Here is a 23,152-nt window from a genome sequence, read left to right as displayed (position 1 = left end):
AATAAGTTGAAGAATATTATACCGGTCTCCCCTTACTACGTGTCCAAAATAGGCCATCTTTCTATATTTGATGTTATCAAGCAGCTCACGGGTAGCATTTGCTCTCTTAAGGACTGCCACATTTGTCAGCATAGCCGTCCATGGTATTTTTAGAATACGTCTGTGCACCCACATTTCAAAGGCCTCCAAACGGTTAATGGTGGATATTTTTAATGTCCATGCTTCGACACCATACAAGAGGACTGACCAAATGTAGCATTTAATCATGCGCTTTCGAAGTTGAAGTTGCAAGGTATCATTACAGAAGAATGACCTCATTTTTAAAAATGTCGTGCGGGCTATCTCGATTCTACATTTTATCTCTTTATCTGGATCTAGTTGTTCAGTAATATGGCAACCAAGATATTTAAAACTGGGTACTCTTTGAATCATATGACCATCAACATATAACCGTGAATCTTGATGGGCCAAACGGCTAAATACCATGTACTTTGTTTTTGAACAGTTTATATTTAGGCCAAACTCTCTTCCCACTCTGTCAATGGCATTTAAAAGGTGTTGTAATCCATTCATATCATCACTTAAAATAACTGTATCGTCTGCATATCTGATTGTATTTATCAGAATTCCATTAACCTTCACACCCCATTCCAAATTATGCAGCGCTTCCTTAAATATTCTATCTGAATACAAATTGAACAACAGTGGGGACAGTATACAACCCTGTCTGACACCTCTTTGTATTTTGCATATTTCTGTTGATTTTCCATTTATGCAAGCTGTCGCTGTTTGACGCCAGTATAATTTTTCTATGATTCGTACATCTTGACTATCAACTCCTTTATCCTTTAGTATTTTAATTAATTTGTGATGTTGTACTCGATCAAAGGCCTTCTCATAGTCAATAAATACAGCAAAGACGTCTTTCCTTTGATCTCGGCATTTCTGCAATAACACATTTAGTGCAAAGAGTGCGTCCCGGGTTCCCAGTCCATTTCTGAAGCCAAATTGTGTTTCATCCTGGTCTTCTTCACATTTATCTCTGATTCTACTGTGGATGATACGTAGAAAGATTTTCAAGGTGTGGCTCATAAGGCTTATCATTCTATAGTCGCTGCAGTTTTTCTTTTCCAATTTCTTAGAAATTGTTTATTATATTCTAATTTTAAAAAATACGTAAAATTCGTATTTCATAGGTCTTGAAAATGAATGCTTTAAAAAAAATTTCCAACCATTTCCCAAAAAGTTAAGAAACAGCAAAATAAATATACGATAGCTCCATTGTTTATAATGTGTTTTAATTGTTTCAAAGCTTAAAAGTGAGTCTATGGTACAATCTAATTACTCACAAAGAATGTCAAAAATTAGTGTAATGGTTATATTTTAATCAAAGAATAAAAATACTTTTTTTGTAATTTTTAGCGCGAAAGTAGGCTTGATACAGAGCCGGAGATAAAATGTTCACTCGAAGCGACTGACACGCTTAAACTCGCGCGAGTTGTGTATGTGGGCGGGTAGCTACGGTACTGTATTATTCTACTTTCGCGCGTGTAAATTAAAAAAAAATATATTTATAATCTTTAATTAAAATATATCCATTAAGCTGATAATCGATATTGTTTTATAAATAATTAGCTTGTACTTTAAACTCACTTCTACGCTTTCAAAGAATTAAAAAAAATAATAATAACACCGTAGTAATAGTATGTTTATTTTGCTGTTTCATAACTTTTTTGCAAATGGTTGCAAAAACGTTTTAAAGCGTTCATTTTCAAGATACTTGAAATGCGCATTTTAGCTATTTTTTAAAATTATAATATAATAAAAACTTTCTGAGAAACGGTAATTTGTTTATAACTATTTTTTTTAAACATTTAAAGATTATGCAAAAAAATAAAAAATTTATATTGTGTCGACAAGCTGTTAAATAGGCATCTCATCTTTATAAGATTTCAAAGTTTGATCAGTGCATCATAATTATTTTGGTTATTATTGCGACCGTAAATTATTAATTAACAATTGAATTGTTGCTAAAATATTCGTTTAATTTTCACCAGCCTCTGGAACTATAATCTAAACCAAGAAGGCTTTTAAGTCACCAAATTATTTAATTATTGGTAAATAATTACTTATCTAAAACTTTATTTGAAAATTAAAGATTTTGTTGGGAAAACGCGCATTTTCCGAGGAAAATTTTCGTCGGAGCAGATCGGGAAAAACACGTCTCTATGCAGAATTTAATCACGGTGAATTTTTATTTCAGTGTTTTTGTTGTAAAGTTAAAATCTTCGGAGTTCTAGAGCAATAATTGAAAAAAAAACACGATTGTCGGGCGCCATTTTGTTTATAAAAAAAGTAGCACACTATCTGAGGACTTTGCATACCTATATTATTAATATATAGGATCTTATAATTCGATTCCAGCAATAAAATTGCTGGTAAATAACCTTTCCCAAAAATGGCCTATTCTCCGATAATCAGCCCAGACTAATCTGCTATTGTTGGTCTATGTATTGTTGTTGTGTACGGCTTCTTTAAGTATTGGCAACCAAAGCCAACTGCATTCTGTTGATGAGTTTGCTATACATATTTCTTTATTTATTAATGTTTCTCTTTTTCTTCTGTTTCCTTTATAATGGCTAATGTATCTTTCCACTGTGGTCTGTGTTAATTGCCCTAGGCATGTTTGCATATCTGTTATTTGCCGAAATTCCTGTTTTTTATAAAGAATAGGTAGTTATCAGAAAAACTAAAAAGGATAGGAAACAAGTATACCATCAAAACATTTAAAACAATCAACAGAGTCAGATCCATTATGTCCAAAACTAACCCAACAACACACAAGAGGGGTCAAAGGACTGCATCTACAAAATACCCTGTGAATAAAATAGATTTCGAGAAATCACAGATATGCAAACATACCTGGGACAATGAGTATAGACCGTAGTAGAAATATGCATCAATAATCATAAAAAAAATAGATATGAAAAAAAATCAAACAAGCAACGTTCATCCTACTAAATGAAGAAAAATGTGTAGCAAAACTATTAGCAGAATTCCGCAGGTTTTGCTTGCCAATACTTAACGAAGAAGTGAATAGGCCCACAATAGAGGATAAGAAAACGTGAAACACATGTCTCAATCATATACTACAAGTATGCAATAAAAATACATAAAATACAATTTATACTCATACACAACTCACAATTTACGAACACTTCCTAAAGGCGGATCCACGTCATAGTCCAAGTAATGAAGCTTAAAATAGGACAAAACCTCGCAATTTTTACAGAATGGATCGATTTGCTTGAAAATTTAAGAATAAGTAGAGGATAGTCCAAGGATCAAAATCTATATAATGCTGAAAGGCGCTTTTACCATGGGGGTGATTGTCACCCCATCTCGGGGGTGGAATTTTTTATTATATTTTGACCGCAAAAGTTAGTAAAAACATTCATTCTAAGCAAAAAACGTTCTATACATTTTTTTGATAAAATTAATAGTTTTCGATTTATTCGCTATCCAAAGTGTTAGTTTTATATCTAAAAAATCAATGTTGTTAATAAGTTTTCGGCTAATAACTCCAAAAGTTTTTGTTTTATCAAAACAACTTTACTTAACAAAAATGTACCTTTTGAAACAGTAAACAAAACCGTTTCTTTTAGTTTTTATTAAGACCAATAGTAACCGAGCTATACAATATTAAATGTTAGCTCTTCTTCGTCAAACGCTAAATACTGTAGTTTCAAAGTCAAAAGACAAGAAAACTATGCTTTTTTCGAGGATAACTTGCTTAAACTAATTTAAAGCATTTTAAAATATCTATCTCTAGAAATAAAAACAAAGTCTGTAGCTCAAAAATTAAGTGACGTATATTGAAAAGAATGTAAGTCCCTACTTTTTTTCAGCGAAAAAGTGATCCGAAGCAACCTCCTAATCACCACTCTAATTAAAATAAGTCATTAGCCTTATTTGGTCTTTTTTATTTTTATATTATTAATAGTTTCTAGAAGTTTAAATAGCTTAGAATGATTAGTTTTTAAAATAATGGAGTTTGAAGCGAATAACGAATTTTTGTAATTTGGAAAAAAATGGTATTTTCTTCAGAATTTAAAGATTAGCATCAGAGATACGAAAAAATGTTTAAATATGAAATTATAGCTTATTTAATTATCAAGAAACTGGTTTGCAAAAATTTTTACTACAGCAAAAATTGAGTGAGCTATTGATAATTAAAACTTGTAATAACATGCAAAAACCACCATTACCAACCCTTTCAAAGTCAACTCTTTTTGCGACTGAGGATTTTAAAAAGAATTAATATTAACAGGCTTATAGACCTTATAAAAACCTACAAAATTATTTTTTGCTTAACTTTCTAAGGTAAAAAATAGAAAAGTTACGGTTAAAAAATCTATATATTTTTTTGAAAAAAAAAAAGGAGAAATCCAGTTGGAAGCATAATAATGTAAGTTAGCGATGTTTTTAGTCATGGGCCTTATTCATTCTTCTTTATTTATGTATTATTAATAAATTCTAGAAGTTTTACTGGCTTATAAAGATTAGTTTTAAAAAAACCGGAGTTAAAACGAATAACGAATTTTTGTAGTTTGGTAAAAATGCCGATTTCTTCAGAATAGAAAGATTAGCAACAGAGATACGAAAAAATGTTTAAATATGAAATTGTAGGTTATTTAATTCCCAAGAAATTGGTTTGAGAAAATTTTTTCTACGGCAAAAATTAAGTGAATCATAAATTAGTAAATTATTGAAAAACACTTATTTTTTCGATATAAAACTAACACTTTCGATAGCGAATAAATTGAAAACTATTCATTTTATCAAAAAAATGTATAGAAAATTTTTTGCTTAGAATGAATATTTTTATCAACTTTTGCGGTCAAAATATAATAAAAATTTTCCACCCCCGGGATGGGGTGGCAACCACCCCCATGATAAAAGCGCCTTTCCGCATCATATAGATTTTAATCCTTGGACTATCCTCTACTTGTTCTCAATTTTTCAAGCAAATCGATCCATTCTGTAAAAATTGCGAGGTGAAAAGCTTCAGTTCCTGGACTATCAATAAAAATTTGTGTTTGTGTTGTATTTTAAAATACAGAAAAAATATTTTTGGCGAACATTTAAATCTGGTGAAGTAGTTTTACCACGTAAGTATTTAGTTGGTGTGTTGTACCGCCGAATCCACTTAGCGACACGGGGATAGTCAAGTCCACACTAACATTGCTGTGCGGGGCAAATTTCTTTGAAGTTGACTGAAAAACTGACAGTACGACAGATATCGTGCGTTGTTCGTCACGAAAATATTTTTGCGTTTTTCTATGCGGCGCACAGTCCACATCAACAAAGAGTTTAGCGCACACGAGCGAATTTGCCTCAAATACAACGTACAACATAAATTTTTATTGATGTGGATCCGCCTTAACACACAATCACATTCTTCCTCTTTGGGTGCCGTCTTCTTAGTGAAGGTTGGCAATGACTTCTGCAATGTCTTCTCTAATTTGGGCTTTTCTTATTAGACTTTGAAAGTCTAATCCTGTCCATTCTTTGATGTTGCGCAGCCAGATCATTTGCCGTCTACACGGGCCACGTCTTCCTTCTATTTTCCCTTCTATAATAAGTTGAAGGAAGTTATACCTGTCGTGTATGAATATGTGTCCAAGATAAGATGTTTTACGTTTCTTGACCATTTCTGTGAGTTCACGTTCTCTATTCATGGGCCTTAAAACTTCTTCATTTCTAACGCGGTCGGTCCATGGAATTTTCAGCATACGACGAAATGCCCACACCTCAAATCTCTCTAAACGTCGTAACATCCAAGCTTCCACGCCGTGTCAGGCGCGGATCAAAGGGGGGTCAATGGGGGCAATTGCCCCCTCCTTGAGACTTCGCCTGGTGTCGCCTTTTTTTAAGAAAGAGATAATTACGATTGAAAATAAATAGTGAGTTTTGTGTCCTGTTGACAACTGAATAACGGAATGAAACATAAAACAGAATTCCTTCTCCAAAGTACGTGTTCTCGGTCTTATTGTAAGGGTCGAGTCTTGGACTGTGAATAAAATCGATCTACTTACCTAAATGGCCTTGAGGCTTTCGAAATGTGGTTCTATAGAAGAATTTTAAAAGTATCTTGGGTGAAGAAGATTGGAAACTCCACAATACTAGAACGTCTCAGCAAGACTACTGAGATTATAGAAGGCATCAAGAAGAGAAAAGTGGAGTATTTTGGACATGTAATGAGTAGTTTCAAATATAGGTTGCTACAAAATATTAAGCAAGTGAAAATAGAAGGCAAACGCAGTCCAGGACGAAAAAGAACTTCGTGGTTGATTTAGGGTGGCAGTGAATAAAATTAAGATAGCTATGATAGTAACCAACGTTCTGAAAGGACATGGTACATGAAGAAAAATAAAGTAAGAGCCCATATCACAAAAGAATCCTGCGTACGCGAGTGACGAGAAAATTTTTATTTCGTTGCCCCCTCCTTGCAAGGTTGCTGGATCCGCCGTTGCGCCGTGTAATAGTACACTATATACATATGGGTCATTCCACGAACATACGCCTGTTTTGGATTACTTCGACAACAAATATTTTACTGTGAAAAATAAGAAGAACGAAAGTAAATTGCAAATTACGTTGTTGTTTATTGGAATAATTTTTAGCGCCATTTACTTTCGTACTTCTTATGTTGCACAGTAAAATATTCGTTGTCGAAGTAATCCAAAACAGGCGTATGTTCGTGGAATGGCCCATAACACTAAATACATAACAGAATCACATAACACATGGAAATAATGGTCGCATTCAGGACACGAAAAAGTAAGGGAGCAGTTCCCGATGGAGCGGTAACAGTTTTGTTTCGTCTTGTGAACGCTCCGCTCCGTAAATCTCTTACAGCATATCACTTTCTGTTATGTGAGTCTACACACAAAGTCTATTAAAAAATTCACAAAATTATCATACGTTTTACGAAGGTAGCAGAATTAAAATGAGCTTACTCTCATGGCGACCGTTCCTTAACAAGTTGCGCAAGTAGCGCCACATTCAGAGAACGAATTCCCAACAGTTGGGGAACCGCTCCGTCACCTTTTCGTCTTAAATGCGATAAATGTATAAACACACAGAATAATCAGAATTTGATGTAAAATAGGGCATAAAACATCCATCCTCATATCTTTTCAGCCAAAGTATGGCTATTACGTAAAATACCTTGGCAAGTCCTCAACATTTTGATTTTGATGTCACATAACCTCAGCAGCAAGTGTGTGATTATACACACTTTTCTCAACACAATTTCTTTTCTTAAATCTTTTTTAAAATCAATTTTCGGAGTGGAAATCGAAATGTCAATTTTTTATGTTAAAATATAATAATTGTGATTACAGTCAATTGTAATAATAACTAACTAAGACGATAACATACTAAAGATGAAAATATTTAGAAAATATAACAGCTTTACTGGAACCGATGACAACTTAATACAAATGAACATAAACAATACATTTGATTATTAGTATGGTATAGTTAGACCCAAACCCAGACATCCAAAGTGAAAGTTATCCTCCAACACCAAATTGTTCTATATGGTCCACATAATGTTCAGAAAAAAGTCACACCATTTTGAGCGTCGGGTTTGGGGGGGAGAGGGGGGAGAAATCTGCCAATTCGTAGTTTTTTAAGTTTGTCGTCAATATTTCTAAAACTAAGCGGTTTAGCATGAACAACCCTCTACAAAAAATTGTTCTACATTAAATTTAAATTAAAAAAGGCCCTATGCATAACCCTTCTAAAATGAACGGTTCCAAAGTTACGGAGGTAGTATAGTATAATTGGTCCAAAAAAAGGCCTAACCCAGATATCCAAAGTAAAAGTTTTCCTTCAACACCAAATTGTTCTATATGGTCCACATATTGTTCAGTAAAAAGTTACACCATTTTGAGCGTCCGGTTTGGGGGGGAGATTGGGGAAAAGTCGGTAAATTAGTAGTTTTTTTTTACGTTTTTCGTCAATATTTCTAAAACTATGCTTTAGCGTAAGGAATGTTCTATAGAAAAATGTTATACATAAAATTTAAAACAAAAAAGGTTCTATACATAATTGTTATAAAATCAACAGTTCCAGAGTTACGGAAGGTGAAAAGTGGAGGTTTTCGATACTTTTTATATTCACCGATTTCTCCCCCTCACCACCCAAACCCGACGCTCAAAATGGTGTGACTTTTTTCTGAACATTATGTGGACCATATAGAATAATTTGGTGTTGGAGGATAACTTTCACTTTGGATGTCTGGGTTTCTGGTATAGTTATATCATAAATATTGCCCAAAAAATATAAAAAGTATCGAAAACCTCGACTTTTCACCCTCCGTAACTCTGGAACCGTTGATTTTATAACAATTATGTATAGAACATTTTTTTGTTTTAAATTTCATGTAGAACATTTTTGTATATAACATTGTTTACGCTAAAGCATACTTTTAGAAATATTGACGAAAAACTTAAAAAGAACACTTATGGTGTAACTTTTTACTGAACAATATGTGGACCCTATAGAACATTTTGGTGTTGGAGGAAAACTTTTACTTTGGATGTTTGGGTTAGGCCTTTTTTTGGACCAGTTATACTATACTACCTCCGTAACTTTGGAACCATTCATTTTAGAAAGATTATGCATAGGGCGTTTTTTATTTCAAATTTAATGTAGAACAATTTTGTATAGAGGGTTGTTCATGCTAAACCGCATAGTTTTAGAAATATTGGCGAAAAACTTAAAAAAACTACGAATTTACCGATTTCTCCCCCCTCTCCCCCCCCCCCAAACCCGACGCTCAAAAATGGTGTAATTTTTTCTGGACATTGTGTGGACCATATAGAACAATTTGGTGTTGAAGGATAACTTTCACTTTGGATGTCTGGGTTATGCCATCTTTTGGATCAACTATACTATACTATATGAGGTCTAACAAAATAATATTTAATAATATATAGTCCAAGTAATGAAGCTTAATATAGGACAAAACCTCGCAATTTTGACAGAATGGATCGATTTGCTTGAAAATTTGAGAATATGTAGTGGATAGTCCAAGGATCAAAATATATATGATGACGAAAAGCGCTTTTACCATGGGGGTAGTGGCCACCCCATCTGGGTGGTGGAAATTTTATATTATATTTTGACGGCAAAAGTTGATAAAAACATTCATTCTAAGCAAAAAATGTTCTATAAATTGAAAAGTAAATTGAAAGTGTTTATATCGAAAAATCAATGTTTTTCGATATAGACTCATTTACGATTCACTAAATTTTTGCCGTAGAAAAAATTTTTTAAACCAGCTTCTTGGAAAATTAAATAACCTAGAATTTCATATTTAAACATTTTTTCGTATCTCTGATTCTAATCTTTCTATTCTGAAGAAAATGGCATTTTTTACCAAGCTACAAAAATTCGTTATTCGCTTTTATCTTCAGTTTTATAAAAACTAATCATTCTAAGCCAGTCAAACTTTCAAAATCCATTAATAATACATAAACATAGAAGAATAAATAAGGTCAATGACTAAAAACACCACTAGCTGACATTATTATGCTTCCAACTGGATTTCCCCTTTTTTTTTTCAAAAAAAAATATATTGATTTTTCAACCGTAACTTTTTATTTTTTAGTTTAGAAAGTTCTGTAAAACAAAATTTTGTAGGTTTTTACATGATCTTTAAGCCTGTTGATATTAAATCTGTTTAAAATCCTCAGTCGCAAAAAGAGATGACTTTGAAAGGGTTGGTAAAGGTGGTTTTTGCATGTTGTTACAAGTTTTAATTGTCAATAGCTCACTCAATTTTTGCCGTAGAGAAAATTTTTGCCAATCATTTTCTTGGGAATTAAACAACCTACAATTTCTTGTTAAAACATTTTTTTTTATATCTCTGATTCTAAATCTTTCTATTCTGAAGAAAAGGCCATTTTTTCCAAACTACAAAAATTAGTTATTCGCTTTTAACTCCCTTTTTTTTTAACTAATCATTGTAAGCCGGTCAAACTTCTAGAGCCTATTAATAATACATAAGTAGAGAAGATCAAATAAGGTCAATGACGAATTTTAATTAGGGTGGTGATTAGGGAGTTGCTTCCTATCACTTTTTTGCTGAAAAAAATAGGGACTGACATTCTTTTCATTATAAGTCATTTAATTTTTGAGCTAGAGACCTTTGTTTTATTTCTAGAGATAGAGATTTTTAAATACTCTAAATTAGTTTAAACAAGTTATCCTCGAAAAATACATTGTTTTCCCGTCTTTTGACTTTGAAACTACAATATTTAGCATTTGAGGAAGAAGAGCTAACATATAATAAACTATAGCTCTATTCCTATTGGTCTTAAAGAAAATTAAGAAAAAACGGTTTTGTTTATTTTTTCAAAAGGTACATTTTTGTTAGGTAAAGTTGTTTTGATAAAACGAAAACTTTTGGAGTTATAAACAGAAAAGTAATTAAAAACATTGATTTTTTCGATATAAAACTAACACTTTCGATAGCAAATAAATCGAAAACTATTAATTTTATCAAAAAAATATATGGAACGTTTTTTGCTTAGAATGAATATTTTTACCAACTTTTGTGGTCAAAATGTAATACAAAATTTCCACCCCCGAAATGGGGTGGCAACCACCCCCATGGTAAAAGCGCCTTTTGGCATCATATAGATTTTGATCCTTCGATATCCACTACTTATTCTCAAATTTTCAAGCAAATCGATCCATTCTGTAAAAATTGCGAGGTGAAAAGCTTCGGTTCCTGGACTAATAGTCTAATCTAATTTGACGAAGCATTCAACAAATTTTGTTATGTGGAAGAACAAGTAAAAAATTGGAAAAAGACAAAATTTTTAGTTTGTTACTATTAATTAAAAATTTACACGATATTGAACTATAAATATGACTTTTTCTAAATAAATAAATATTAAATTTATCGTTAACAAAATTTAAGCATAAGGTATTTCGTAAGTATTGTTACGTGAAGAAATATCTTCTTTTGGAACCTTGAGGAAATCACCGTCTTCTTCATCGTCTGTGTTGGAATCTAAGTGCAATTTTTTCATTTGATTTCTTATTTTAGCTGACTGAATTCTCTGTGCGAGTATCTAAAACAAAATAATTTATAATAAAATAATATAATATAATAAATTATTTTAACAAAACACCGAACTTCAATGGAAACCAATAATCTAAGCCGTAAATAAACTCACCGTAAAAGTTTTGCACCACCAACTGTTATGCTCATTTTCAAAGTTGATTTTCTCATGAACGGATTAGCGGATTCCGCTAATTTTTTTATTATTTTAGATTTTTTTCTTTGGCATTTACACTGTTTAATAAATTGTTACTTAAACTTCTTTTTTAAGCTTATACCGGATGGAAGAAAAGAATCTGTTATGTTAAGTTGGAGACACTCTGTAGAGCGAACAAGGTACAAGAGTGGGTATTCTTTAGAAATGTGCTATAGTCTTATATTTTGTTACCATTGTGATGTTTGAATTGTCCTGATATCTTGAAAAACAAAGAAAATAGACAGTTTTATTCTTTAAAATGTGTTTTAACTGAAACAATATTAAATTAACAATAAAAAAGAAAAACAGTTAACATACGTTTAAAAACAGAAAGAAAGACACATAACGTAAATAGTTCTGATCGACATTTATAAGAGTTATATGTCGACCAAGTGAGCGGTATGCACAGCGCAATATAAGAGAGACGAAATTGTTTAATGGAGGCTCTGTGATGTTTTAGGGTGGAATTTCCTTGACACCAAGAATGGATTTGGTGACATTACTCAGTACTACAATGAGTTTATTCAGATATAGAATTGACCCATTCACAGTCACGAAATGAACCTTATTGATCACTTATGGTATATTGTGAGTAGGCATTAAGGCTACCTCTACCCCTTCCTGTTAAATATAGAAAATATGGTTATTGCTACCTGAAACCCCATATAAAATAATAAAAGAGCTTGCTTAATATCCAACATGCATAGACGATGTGAAGCTGTTATTGGAATTATATGGAGAACACGTGATGTTTAGGTTATATCTATATATCTTTTAGTTTTTAAAGTTTGTTTAACTGTTGTAACTTTTTATTCAGGGTGTTGGGGTATTTTATAGAGGTACTACCTTTTATGAGAACGGCCACATCGAGCGTAATATACGGGAGATGGTTCGAAGTAACTGGTCCTCATAAGACATCCAACTGTCACTTATGGCTCCACGTGCCACACCCTGGGCAACTGCATTGGTCTGTAGGCTAAACTAAGTGAGGGTAACCACCGAGCGATTGCCGGTATAAGCAATCTCCACTTACTAGCCAACAGCTTCGGGTGGATGAGCTAGTAAGTGTTAGGGCACTCTTTTGTCCTGAGACTGACAAATCGGTCTCGAAGGCGGATGAACCCTACAGAATGGTCAACGGCATAAGGATGCAGAAGGCAACGGGGAACCACTGCATTAAGGATTCATAGAGTACCCCTAGTAGTAATCATCATGGTGGACATGCAAAGGAGAAGTACTGATCATGGACATCGGATATCAAGATCCGGCAGAGGAAGGCAAATAGATAGGTACAAGGCTTCCTCAGTCGTAAACCTGCGAAACCCTTGTAATAAGAAAAAGACAACCATAAAAATTGCTACGTGGAATGTGAGGAGCTTATTCTCTTCGGGAAAATTAGATAACGCCGTGTTGGAAATGGATCGTTTGGGTATAGACATATTAGGCATAAGCGATACACAATGGCCAGGAAATGGCAAATGCCCCACAACTAATCATGGTATGTTTTATTATGCCGGAAGTGACACCACAACCCATCGATACGGAGTTGGAGTCATCATCTCAAAAAAATGGAAAGATGCTGTAGCAAATTTTACTCCATTCTCAGAGCGCGTGATGTTAATACAACTGATAGATAAGAAGAACATAATAAGCATCATACAAGTGTACGCTCCTACAGCAGACAAAGACGAAGAGGAAATAGAACAATTCTATAATAACTTAGAAGAGGTGATAACAAAGAGACAACACATTAACATAGTAATGGGCGATCTGAACACCAAGGTAGGTCAGGGTAAAGTTGGAGAAAACGTCGGTGAATACGGCTTAGGTAATAGAAATGAAAGGGGTGATCGTTTAGTTCAGTTTTGTCAAAGCGAAGATTTAATAATAACTAATACATTCTTTAAATTACCCCCAAGGAGACTGTATACGTGGACGTCACCTCAACACACACAAGAAAAAGTAATCAGAAACCAAATAGATTACATAATGGTGACAAAAAGATACCGTAATGCCGTGAAATCTACTAAAACTTACCCTGGAACTGATATCGGTTCGGATCGTAATCCACTAGTATCTGTGTTAGAAGCTAGACCAAAGAAAATGAGAAAAACCATCATCCCAGCGTTAGACTTAAGTCAGCTTAAAAGTGAACACCGACGACAAACAGTGCGCGAAGAAATCAACACCGGCCTCAGTGTAGTAGAAAACCAAATCCACAGAACAGACAACATAGATGAAAAACTGAAGTATATAAACACTATAATAAGAACTACGGGAAAGAAACACCTAACCAAATCTCCAAAGAAACATAAGGTGTGGATGACACCAGACATACTAGAACTAATGGATGAAAGACGCAAATTGAAGAATAATTCAGAAAAATACAGAGAGGTTGATAAGAACATAAAGCAAATAATAAAGAAGGCCAAAGAATCATGGATTAAAGAACAATGTGTAGAAATGGAAGACTATGAAAGAAAGTATGACACATTCAATATACATAAAAAAGTAAAAGAACTTACAGGAACCCAAAGAAGACATCAAATAGGTTTGCTTAAGGACAAAGACGGAAATATTATTATAGACTTAACAGAAAAAATTAATAGATATAATGAATACATAAGAGAATTGTTTGAGGACAACAGAAATAACATTGTCAAGGTAAATGGTGAAACGGGACCTGAAATCCTAAAATGTGAAGTAGAAATGGCACTTAAAATTCCAAAACTGGAAAGGCAAATGGACCCGATGAGGTTCCTACTGAATTACTAAAGCTCTTGAATGATGAATCAATAGGTATAATATTGCACTTATTTAACACAGTATACAATACTGGTATTATACCTCAAGAGTGGCTGCTGTCTACATTCGTTACACTGCCAAAGAAATCCAATGCAAAAGAATGTTCAGAACATCGAACAATATCTTTAATGAGCCATCTACTAAAGACATTTCTAAAAATCATCCACAACCGAGTTTATCAAAAGTTGGAGTCAGATATTAGTAATACACAGATGGGGTTCAGAAAAGGACTAGGTACTCGAGAAGCTCTCTTCGGTTTGACTGTTCTTACACAAAGGTGCCTAGACGTTAATCAAGAAGTACATGCATGTTTTATCGATTTTGAAAAAGCGTTTGACAGAGTACGCCACGATAGACTAAGAGACATTCTTGAAAGAAAAGACATAGATAATAAAGATCTGCGAATAATTCTCAACTTATATTGGAATCAGAAAGCTAACATCAAAATAGAAAACGAGATATCAAAAGCAATAGGAATACGTAGAGGAGTAAGACAGGGATGCATTTTGTCACCACTGCTATTTAATGTATATAGTGAAAGCATCTGTCAGGAAGCCCTTTTGCAAGCAAATGAAGGAATCGTAATCAATGGAGAGGTTGTAAATAATATTCGATACGCAGACGACACTGTACTAGTTGCAAGAACAGTAGAAGAGTTACAACGATTACTTACAAACATAAATATTGCTTGCAACAATTATGGCATAAACATTAATATCAAAAAAACCAAGTATATGGTCTCCAGTAAAATCATGACACAACCAGCACATATTAGTATAAACGGCATTCAAATTGAAAAAGTATCAAGTTATAAATACTTGGGAACTTTAATAAACGAAACTGGAGACCAAAACAATGAAATAAAAAGACGTATCGAAATTGCCAGGGCCACCTTCATAAAGATGAGAAAATTCTTCTGCAACAGAGATATAAGCATCCCTCTACGATTAAGAATGCTAAGAGGCTACGTATTTAACACGCTATTATACGGTGTAGAGGCCTGGACTCTCAAACAGAACAACATAAAAAATATTGAAAGTTTCGAGATGTGGTGCTACCGTCGAATGCTGAAGATAAGTTGGGTTGAAAGAATCACAAATTTTGAAGTAATACGAAGGATAGGAAGAGACCCAGAAATTTTGTTAACGATAAAACGAAGAAAACTCGAGTATTTGGGTCACCTGATGAGAGGTCATAAATACGCATTACTTCAAAATATAATGCAAGGAAAAATAGAAGGAAAACGGTATCCAGGCCGTAGATGAATGTCGTGGATGCGGAATTTGAGAGAGTGGTTTGGCTGCACCACTAATGAACTTTTTAGGTCAGCTGTAAACAAAGTCAGGGTAGCCTTGATGATTTCCAATCTCCGATAGGAGTGGCACAAGAAGAAGAAGACTTTTTATTCTTAATTTGGAGTGTTTCAGTTCAAACACGACATGTTAAACATAAGACTACAACACGATTTTTATATATACCCACATTACCCGCATTGTACCTTGGCCTTTCTACAAAGTGTATACAACTTAGCATAAGAAAAATGTTTCGTTTTTTCCATCCAATATAAGCTAAAAAAAAAGAAGATTGAAAAGCATTTATCCAATAGTGTAAATGATAAAGCAAAATCTAAAAAGAATAAAACAAAATAGCGGAATCAATTGATCCGTTCACGAGAAGATGAAACTATGATAATTAGCATAATTTTTGGCGGAGTAAAACTTTTGCGATTAAGTTTATATTTCCAAATTTTAATTATTATATTTTATTTAGCTTAATGCCTCGACAACTAAAGCGTAAAAGTTAGACAGGAAGGATTATGTCTCCATTACTATTAAGTGTATTTAGTGAAGCCATTTTTGAGGAAGCATTACTATCTCAAAGTGAACGAATAATGTAATTAACGGAAAATCTATTAACAACATAAAATATACAGATGACGTCTTTGTGTAGTACAGATAGACATTTTTTTGTTCTTCGCCATCAGTGATTTCTGGTCGGGAGTCTTTTGTATTTTTAGTATTATTCAGTAGCCAGCGAAAATTAGACCTGTAAACACATATAGTAAGCAATAAATAGTTCTTTTGAAAATGGTCGTCGTGTATTATTTTAATTTGCTAAATAAATATTCTATAGCAACTATATCTCACGGTAAACTAATCGTGGGTTAATACATAAGCCTCCATAATTATTTGAAATAATGCTAAAATTTTTCACAATCCAAAATACTTTTTTTGATAACAACAACCATTATTACTACTACTAATGAAAAAGCATTACTACTACTATGGAATTGCATATCGCATTATAAAAATCATAAAATTGCTAAAGACTTGATTCTACCAGTAGCTTTTGAGGTACTGGAAATAACAGTAGATAAGAAGAGGCTACAAAAATAAAAACCATACCCGATTCTACTATTATTCAAAGAACAATAAGTGGCAGCAGATATGCGAGAACAAAATATTTTTTTAACTGTACCTAGTTTATAACGGTACAACGGAAAAAATAGCACCACATTTTGTTCTCCACTAAAAACCAGCACTACCGGAAAGCGTTTATTTGAAACTTTTATCCAAAGTACTTATAAATACCATAATGACAGGACATAGATCTGGCCTTATTGTTAAATTGCAAGAAGTAATGTCAAATGCTAAATGGCTACATTGTGTTTTACATTGAGAAGCTCTACCCTCAAAATCTTTAACTTCCGAAATATATTGTGTTTTAAAAATGACATTGGAACAGTAAGTGCATAGTAAATATATGAAAACAGTAAGTAGCAAAATTTATTATTATAGAAATTGGACAATTCGATGTAAATATCAGGTTAGAATTGTTTTCTAATACCCTGTGTCCGTTTCTTCTCGATCGACGATGGTAAATAAATGTTTTAAGTTGTGGGGTAAAAAATATGGTTTTATTGACAGCTACTGATAATTACACTATAGTTGTTGGTTAGGTAACTTTCTATAATAGACTGCGCCCAAAAGAGCTCAAATCCCCAATTTATAATTTCACAAATAATGTATTCATCAGCACAGAGGCCAATGCCTCTATCCTAATAACAAACTTTGAACTATGAGCTTACAATACAATTTAATCGAGGACGTTACTGCAACACTTAGAAAGTTCAAGTAGAAAATATATTATTTGGCAATTCATTAAGTTTGCAGGTTGCATGGACTCTAATTTATTAAAATATTGCTCGATATATTTCACAGTGTTTCAATTATACACGCTGAAACTACAAAAGTTTAGGATGTTAAGAATAATGTGAGATTACAAACTAAAAGTTTTAAAATCAGTCAGGGGAAAAGCATTAAAAACTCGTATTGTCAGACTTTGAGAAGACTCTTAAATACATGTAAATCATCTTTACCACACGGAAGTAAGGTGGCTGTTAAGAGGTAACGTCTTGAACTTTTTATGTGTCTGAAAGATGATAATTCGGAAGATAATTATGAAGATCTATTTTTGGCTCCCCAGACTAGCTTTCCTTGCTGATTTGTTCAAACATTTAAGAACATCTAAATATTCTGAATGGCGTCTTGCAAAATTTGATATTAATATAATTCCCGATACGGTTAAAGTTAACGGATTTATAAAAAAATTACTATGCCAAATTTAATTTGGAAAACAGAATTTGTATTCATTCCGTTACCATTAATGGAAATTACTAGCTAAGTGTTATATTATGCAACTGAGAGAAAAAGCTTTGAGATGCCACGAGTTCTCGATACTGAAATATGGACTTTAAAGCTGGAAATTGAAGCAAACCCACATAAATGGGCCATGTTCATTTGAAATATGGTACAAGGATTCTTAGAATAGCATGGACACATAAGAAAACGAACGCTGAAATATTGCGAGAAATGGGCAAATAATGCGAAATAACAAACACAATAAAAATAAGAAAGTTACAATATCTGGGATACGTAAGGAGGGGACAGCGATATGAAATACTAAAACTGATAATACAGGGAAAGATAAGAGGCGGAAGGAGTATTGGAAGAAGGGGAGTTTCATGGTTGAAGAATTTAACGGACTGGTTTAAATGCAGCTCTATGGGAATTTTCAGAGCAGCGGTAAATAGAGTAAAGGTAGTAATGATGATATCCAACCTCTGATTGGGAGGCAGCACATAAAGAAAAAGAATGACACATTTTGACTTGACTTTGCGGTTATTATAATTTTTTAACACTTGTGGTTAGAGAAATTGTGAGAGTTTTCTTTTGAACTTGCAATCCCACCTACTAGCTTGTACGAGAGGTTCTATGTTATCAAAATTAGATGATATACATAGTAAAAAAAGTTATTATCGTTCCATTTTACAAAAAATATTTCTCCATTAACATCAAACTGAAAATCATACGAACCACGAGCTTCTTTACACGAGCTTCTTTATTTTGAGAAGTTTTCTTATCTTGTATAGAGCACTTTGATAATCTATCTTCTCGCAAAGTTCCTCTTGCTCGGTATCCACATTTTGGTAAATTAATTAACAAATCTCTGCTAATAAATAAATTATTAAAGAACTGCCAGTGACTTGCAGGTTGAGCATTGCAATCTAACATATCAAGAACTGCTCCTGATCCTAAGCTTAAATCTTCACGATCATATTTAGCGATTGTTTTGTCAGTAGAAATGTTAAAATTAAAGCAATATTTGCTACTTCTACAAAGAGACCAAAAATTTATAGCCGAATCGAATAGGCTTACCACGTATAAATTACTTCAATGAGTTATGTCCATAGTATTTCAAAATAATTATAAGTCGCCAATCGACTAGACTTGGGTACCGCGTAACAAAAAAAGTTGATGAATAGCAAGCTGAAAATTTGTTAATAGCTTAATGATGTCTAGTCTGACAAACTTTGATGCATGGGAACACTGGAACAGGGAAAGTTTTAATTGTGGAACGTGTCATCCTGATAAGTTTATAATTGTGAAAATTTTTTGCTCAATTAGAAATCCAATGAAATCAATTAATTTGTGGTCATCTGATTGAATACAACCAATAAAACCAACATTATACTGAAAACAGATCCCATGGGCTGTTTTCACTCAATCATGTAGCTATGGATACCTACATTTCGTTTCATTTCGATTTTGACATTTCAAATATTCAATATTTCAAAATGTCACGATTTGGTTGTAATACTGATGAGAATATTAATGAAATTATCGAATCAAATATACCAAAGAATACTGTTTACAGTAAAAAATTTGTATGGAAAGCGTTTATGGACTTTTGCAATGATAGAAAATATGAATTAGATGGAAATCGGACGGTGGAAGAATTGTTAATTGCACATTTAAATAAATTGTTTCTGCTCTGTATTTTTTTTTTTCATAACCAGCAAAAAATTTTCTATCCGAATAACCCTCGAACATTGATAAATGCTCAAAAATTTTTTAACAACTTTCTCAAGCTTGTTGCTTACAGGCAACAGACCTCCGCCTACGGCGTCGGTCTGTTTCCAAGCAACAAGCTTTCGAAATCTGTTATAAAAATTTTTCGAACAATTATCAATGTCCTTGGGTTATTACTACTGAAAACTAGCATGTTGTTTTTAAGTTTATTCAATAACAAACGTTATTATTGTATAATAATATATGAAAAAATGTTTGCGCGACAAATATGTTGGGCATTTTAACAAGTTCGACACGTAGAACATGCCAAATGACAGGTATTATGTTGGTGGTGAACAATAACAGTCTGATTTTGCATGAGACTTTAATGAAAGAATAACAAATTAATTTGAAGAACTGCCCGATAAAATACATGAGACGTTTTCGTAGTCTGACATTCGAAACCTGTAACCTGTTCCACAATTAAAACTTCCCCTATTCCAGTGTTCCCGTACATTAAAGTTTGTCCGACTAGACACCATTTAGCTATTAACAAATTTTCAGCTTGCTGTTAATTAACTTTTTTTGTTACGCGGGATCCAGGCTTAGTAAGGTTTTTAAAAAATTAATCCTCTGTCCTATTTATCTATAAATATAGGTACATGCATTATCAGTGAAATGTATAAATTTTTTGGAAAATTAAAAAAGACTCCAGTTCGGTACAGATTCAGATATAACTTACATATAATATACATATATTATGTACATACTTATAGTCCGTCCGTCGATGTGTATATGTTACAGTTCAAGTTGATTATCCAGTTGGAGTTGACTCCAACTAGTTGGAGTCGACTCTAACGGCTGGTTTCAGTAAAAGTTTATTATAAATATAAAATGAAGATTTATATTCAACATTTACTAGTAAAAGTAGACTCCAACTAGGAAAAGTATACTCTTCCCAATGCCATTTAGTAAAAGTTGATTCTGATCCACCCGTGTTGAGCTGGCCCCCCCCCCCCCACTTGCAAAAATCAAAAAACAAATAGCCCTGATTTATGAGCTATTTATGAGCTCTCATATTCCGCAAACTAAAAATTTTGAGCTCGTTCCACTGAGCAGGAATTTGATACCTTAGTGGGGGGGGGCTGAGTCAGCCCCCCCCCCACTACTTAAAAATAGGAATATTGAATCGGTGTTTGCGGCAGAATTACGAGCTATTTATGAGCTCTTGAAATTATATTGTTTCGATTTTTGAGCTCATCCCCTTCACCCCCAAACAACCCTTTAATTGATTTAACTTAAGAGAAAAATGCTGAGAAAAATATATCGTATTGCGGATATAATTTCTATAGCTTATATACTCTAAGAATAAACTATTAAATCACGTGAATTTCGATTATTGAGCTACAACCCCTTCGCAAGAAAACCACCCTATCTTTCCGGCTTAAGAGAAAGTTGTACTTAAAATGCATTAAACTATTATTTGGCGACTACATATCATTGAATAATTTATAAGCTTCAAAATTACGCGCATTTAGATCAGTAAATTGCAATTTATTGTGTATAGGGCTTTTCATTCACAGTCATTTGTTTCGAGCTTCTGTCATGTGTCACATAATATTAATATATCTACGTCATACGTTATTGATATAACCAATGAGAAAAACCAAAGACGTATGACGTAGATATATTAATATTATGTGACACATGACAGAAGCTCGAAACAAATGACAATCGATGAAAAGCCCTATAGTGCAGTCACTGAAAATAAAAATCAACGAATACCTTCAATTTCGGTGAACCTTCATCGACTTTCACGAAAATCGGTCAGTGGTTAGAGGATACCTCAAGAAACAAACGTGACATGGTAATACCTTGCACCTTTACCCTGAGGGTGGATACCACCCCCTTCTCCGGGGTGAAAATTATTTTATAAAAAATAACTGCACAAATCTATAAAAGGACAAATTATAAGCAAAATTTATCATATAAAGTTATTAAAATAAGTCAATACTTTTTAAGTTATTAAAGATCAAAAATTTTAATTATTCGTGAAAAAAATGCATGTTTTGAAGCGGTTTTTCGTAAATCACTGAAAAACTGTAAGTTTGTACAAAAAAGTTAATAGTAGTTTTATTCGTTTAGCTTATATTCTAAGAATAAACTCTGAAATCACGCGCCTTTTGATTATTGAACTACAACCCCTTCGCAAGAAAACCATCCCATATTCCCGGCTTAAGAGAGAGTTGTACTTAAAATAATTTAAATAAATTATTTGGCGACTAGATATCGTTTAATAATTTATGAGCTCGCAAAATATACGCATCTCAATTATTGAATTGGCATTTTCTTTCTATAGTGCAGTCACTGAAGGTAAAAATCAACTATGACCTTCGATTTCGGTAAATCTCCATTCATTTTCACGAAAATTGGTGAGCGGATTTTGATACTATAAACTTTTTCTGGATCTTATGTTTGATAGGTATTTCTAAGTACTTTGACAAGTATTTAGTACATAAGTGTTATAAAATGCATCTCTTTCGCGTTATTTAAGCTTGAATCCTTAGATTTGAACAGTCGCAGAAAAAAATATACATTTAATTACCAAGAACTTACTTTAAATTAACATTAAAAGGTTTTTCAAGTAAGCAATTTATTATATTTTTTATTAGCTTCAATTTTAGTGATGAACACTTTCTTGTAAAAACTTACAGTTTTGGAGTTACTTATGAAAAGTCGCTTTAAAGCATGCAATTTTTTTCACAAAAATTAAAATATTTGATCTTTAATAACTCAAAAAGTATTGATTTATTTTAATCGCATTATATAACAAATTTTGCTTACAATTTGTCCCTCTCTCGATTTGTGAGGTTATTTTTAATAAAGTAATTTTCACCCCCGAGAAGGGGTGACATATACCCCAGGTTAAAACCCCAAGTTGTTATTGTTAATCGTGAAAATGAATGAAGATTTACCGAAATCGAAGGTCATAGTTGATTTTTACCTTTAGTGACTGCACTATAGAAAGAAAATGGCAATTCAATAATTGAGATGCGTAATTTTGCAAGCTCATAAATTATTAAATGAGATGTAGTCGCCAAATAATTAATTTAAATTATTTTAAGTACAACTCTCTCTTAAGCCGGGAATGTGGGATTGTTTTCTTGCGAAGGGGTTGTAGCTCTATAATCGAAAGGCGCGTGATTTAAGAGTTTATTCTTAGAATATAAGCTATACGAATTAAACTACTATTATCTTTTTTGTAAAAACTTACAGTTTTTCAGTGATTTACGAAAAACCGCTTCATAACATGCATTTTTTTTCACGAATAATTAAGATCTTTGATTTTTAATAACTTAAAAAGTATTGACTTATTTTATTAACTTTATATAATAAATTTTTCTTTTAATTTATTCTTTTATTGATTTGTGCAGTTATTTTTAATAAAATAATTTTCACCCACGAGAAGGGGCGGTATCCACCCTCAGGGTAAAGGCGCAATGTGTTACCATGTCACCTTTGTTTCTTGACGTATCCTCTAACCACTGACCACTGATTTTCGTGAAAATCGATGAAGGTTCACCGAAATTGAAGATAATCGTTGATTTTTACTTTCAGTGACTGCACTATACACAATAAATTGCAATTTACTGA

General features: G+C 32.9%; 1 protein-coding gene across 1 annotated transcript in view; it reads right to left on the bottom strand.

The window, feature by feature from the left end:
• Positions 1-10,888: 10,888 nt before the first annotated feature.
• The window catches only part of LOC114330540 (uncharacterized), a 92,302-nt gene continuing 80,038 nt past the window's right edge, over positions 10,889-23,152 (bottom strand). Inside the window, exon 4 of the mRNA XM_028279896.2 lies at positions 10,889-11,156. Within this exon, the coding sequence (XP_028135697.1) occupies positions 10,998-11,156 (159 nt within the window). The 3' untranslated portion in view covers positions 10,889-10,997. The remainder of the gene's footprint in view (positions 11,157-23,152) is intronic.

This window comes from Diabrotica virgifera, chromosome 2 (genome assembly GCF_917563875.1).
Source record: "Diabrotica virgifera virgifera chromosome 2, PGI_DIABVI_V3a".
NCBI classification, from domain to species: domain Eukaryota; kingdom Metazoa; phylum Arthropoda; class Insecta; order Coleoptera; family Chrysomelidae; genus Diabrotica; species Diabrotica virgifera.
The sequence above is the reverse complement of the archived record's forward strand: the minus strand, read 5'-3'. Positions and strand labels throughout refer to the sequence as shown.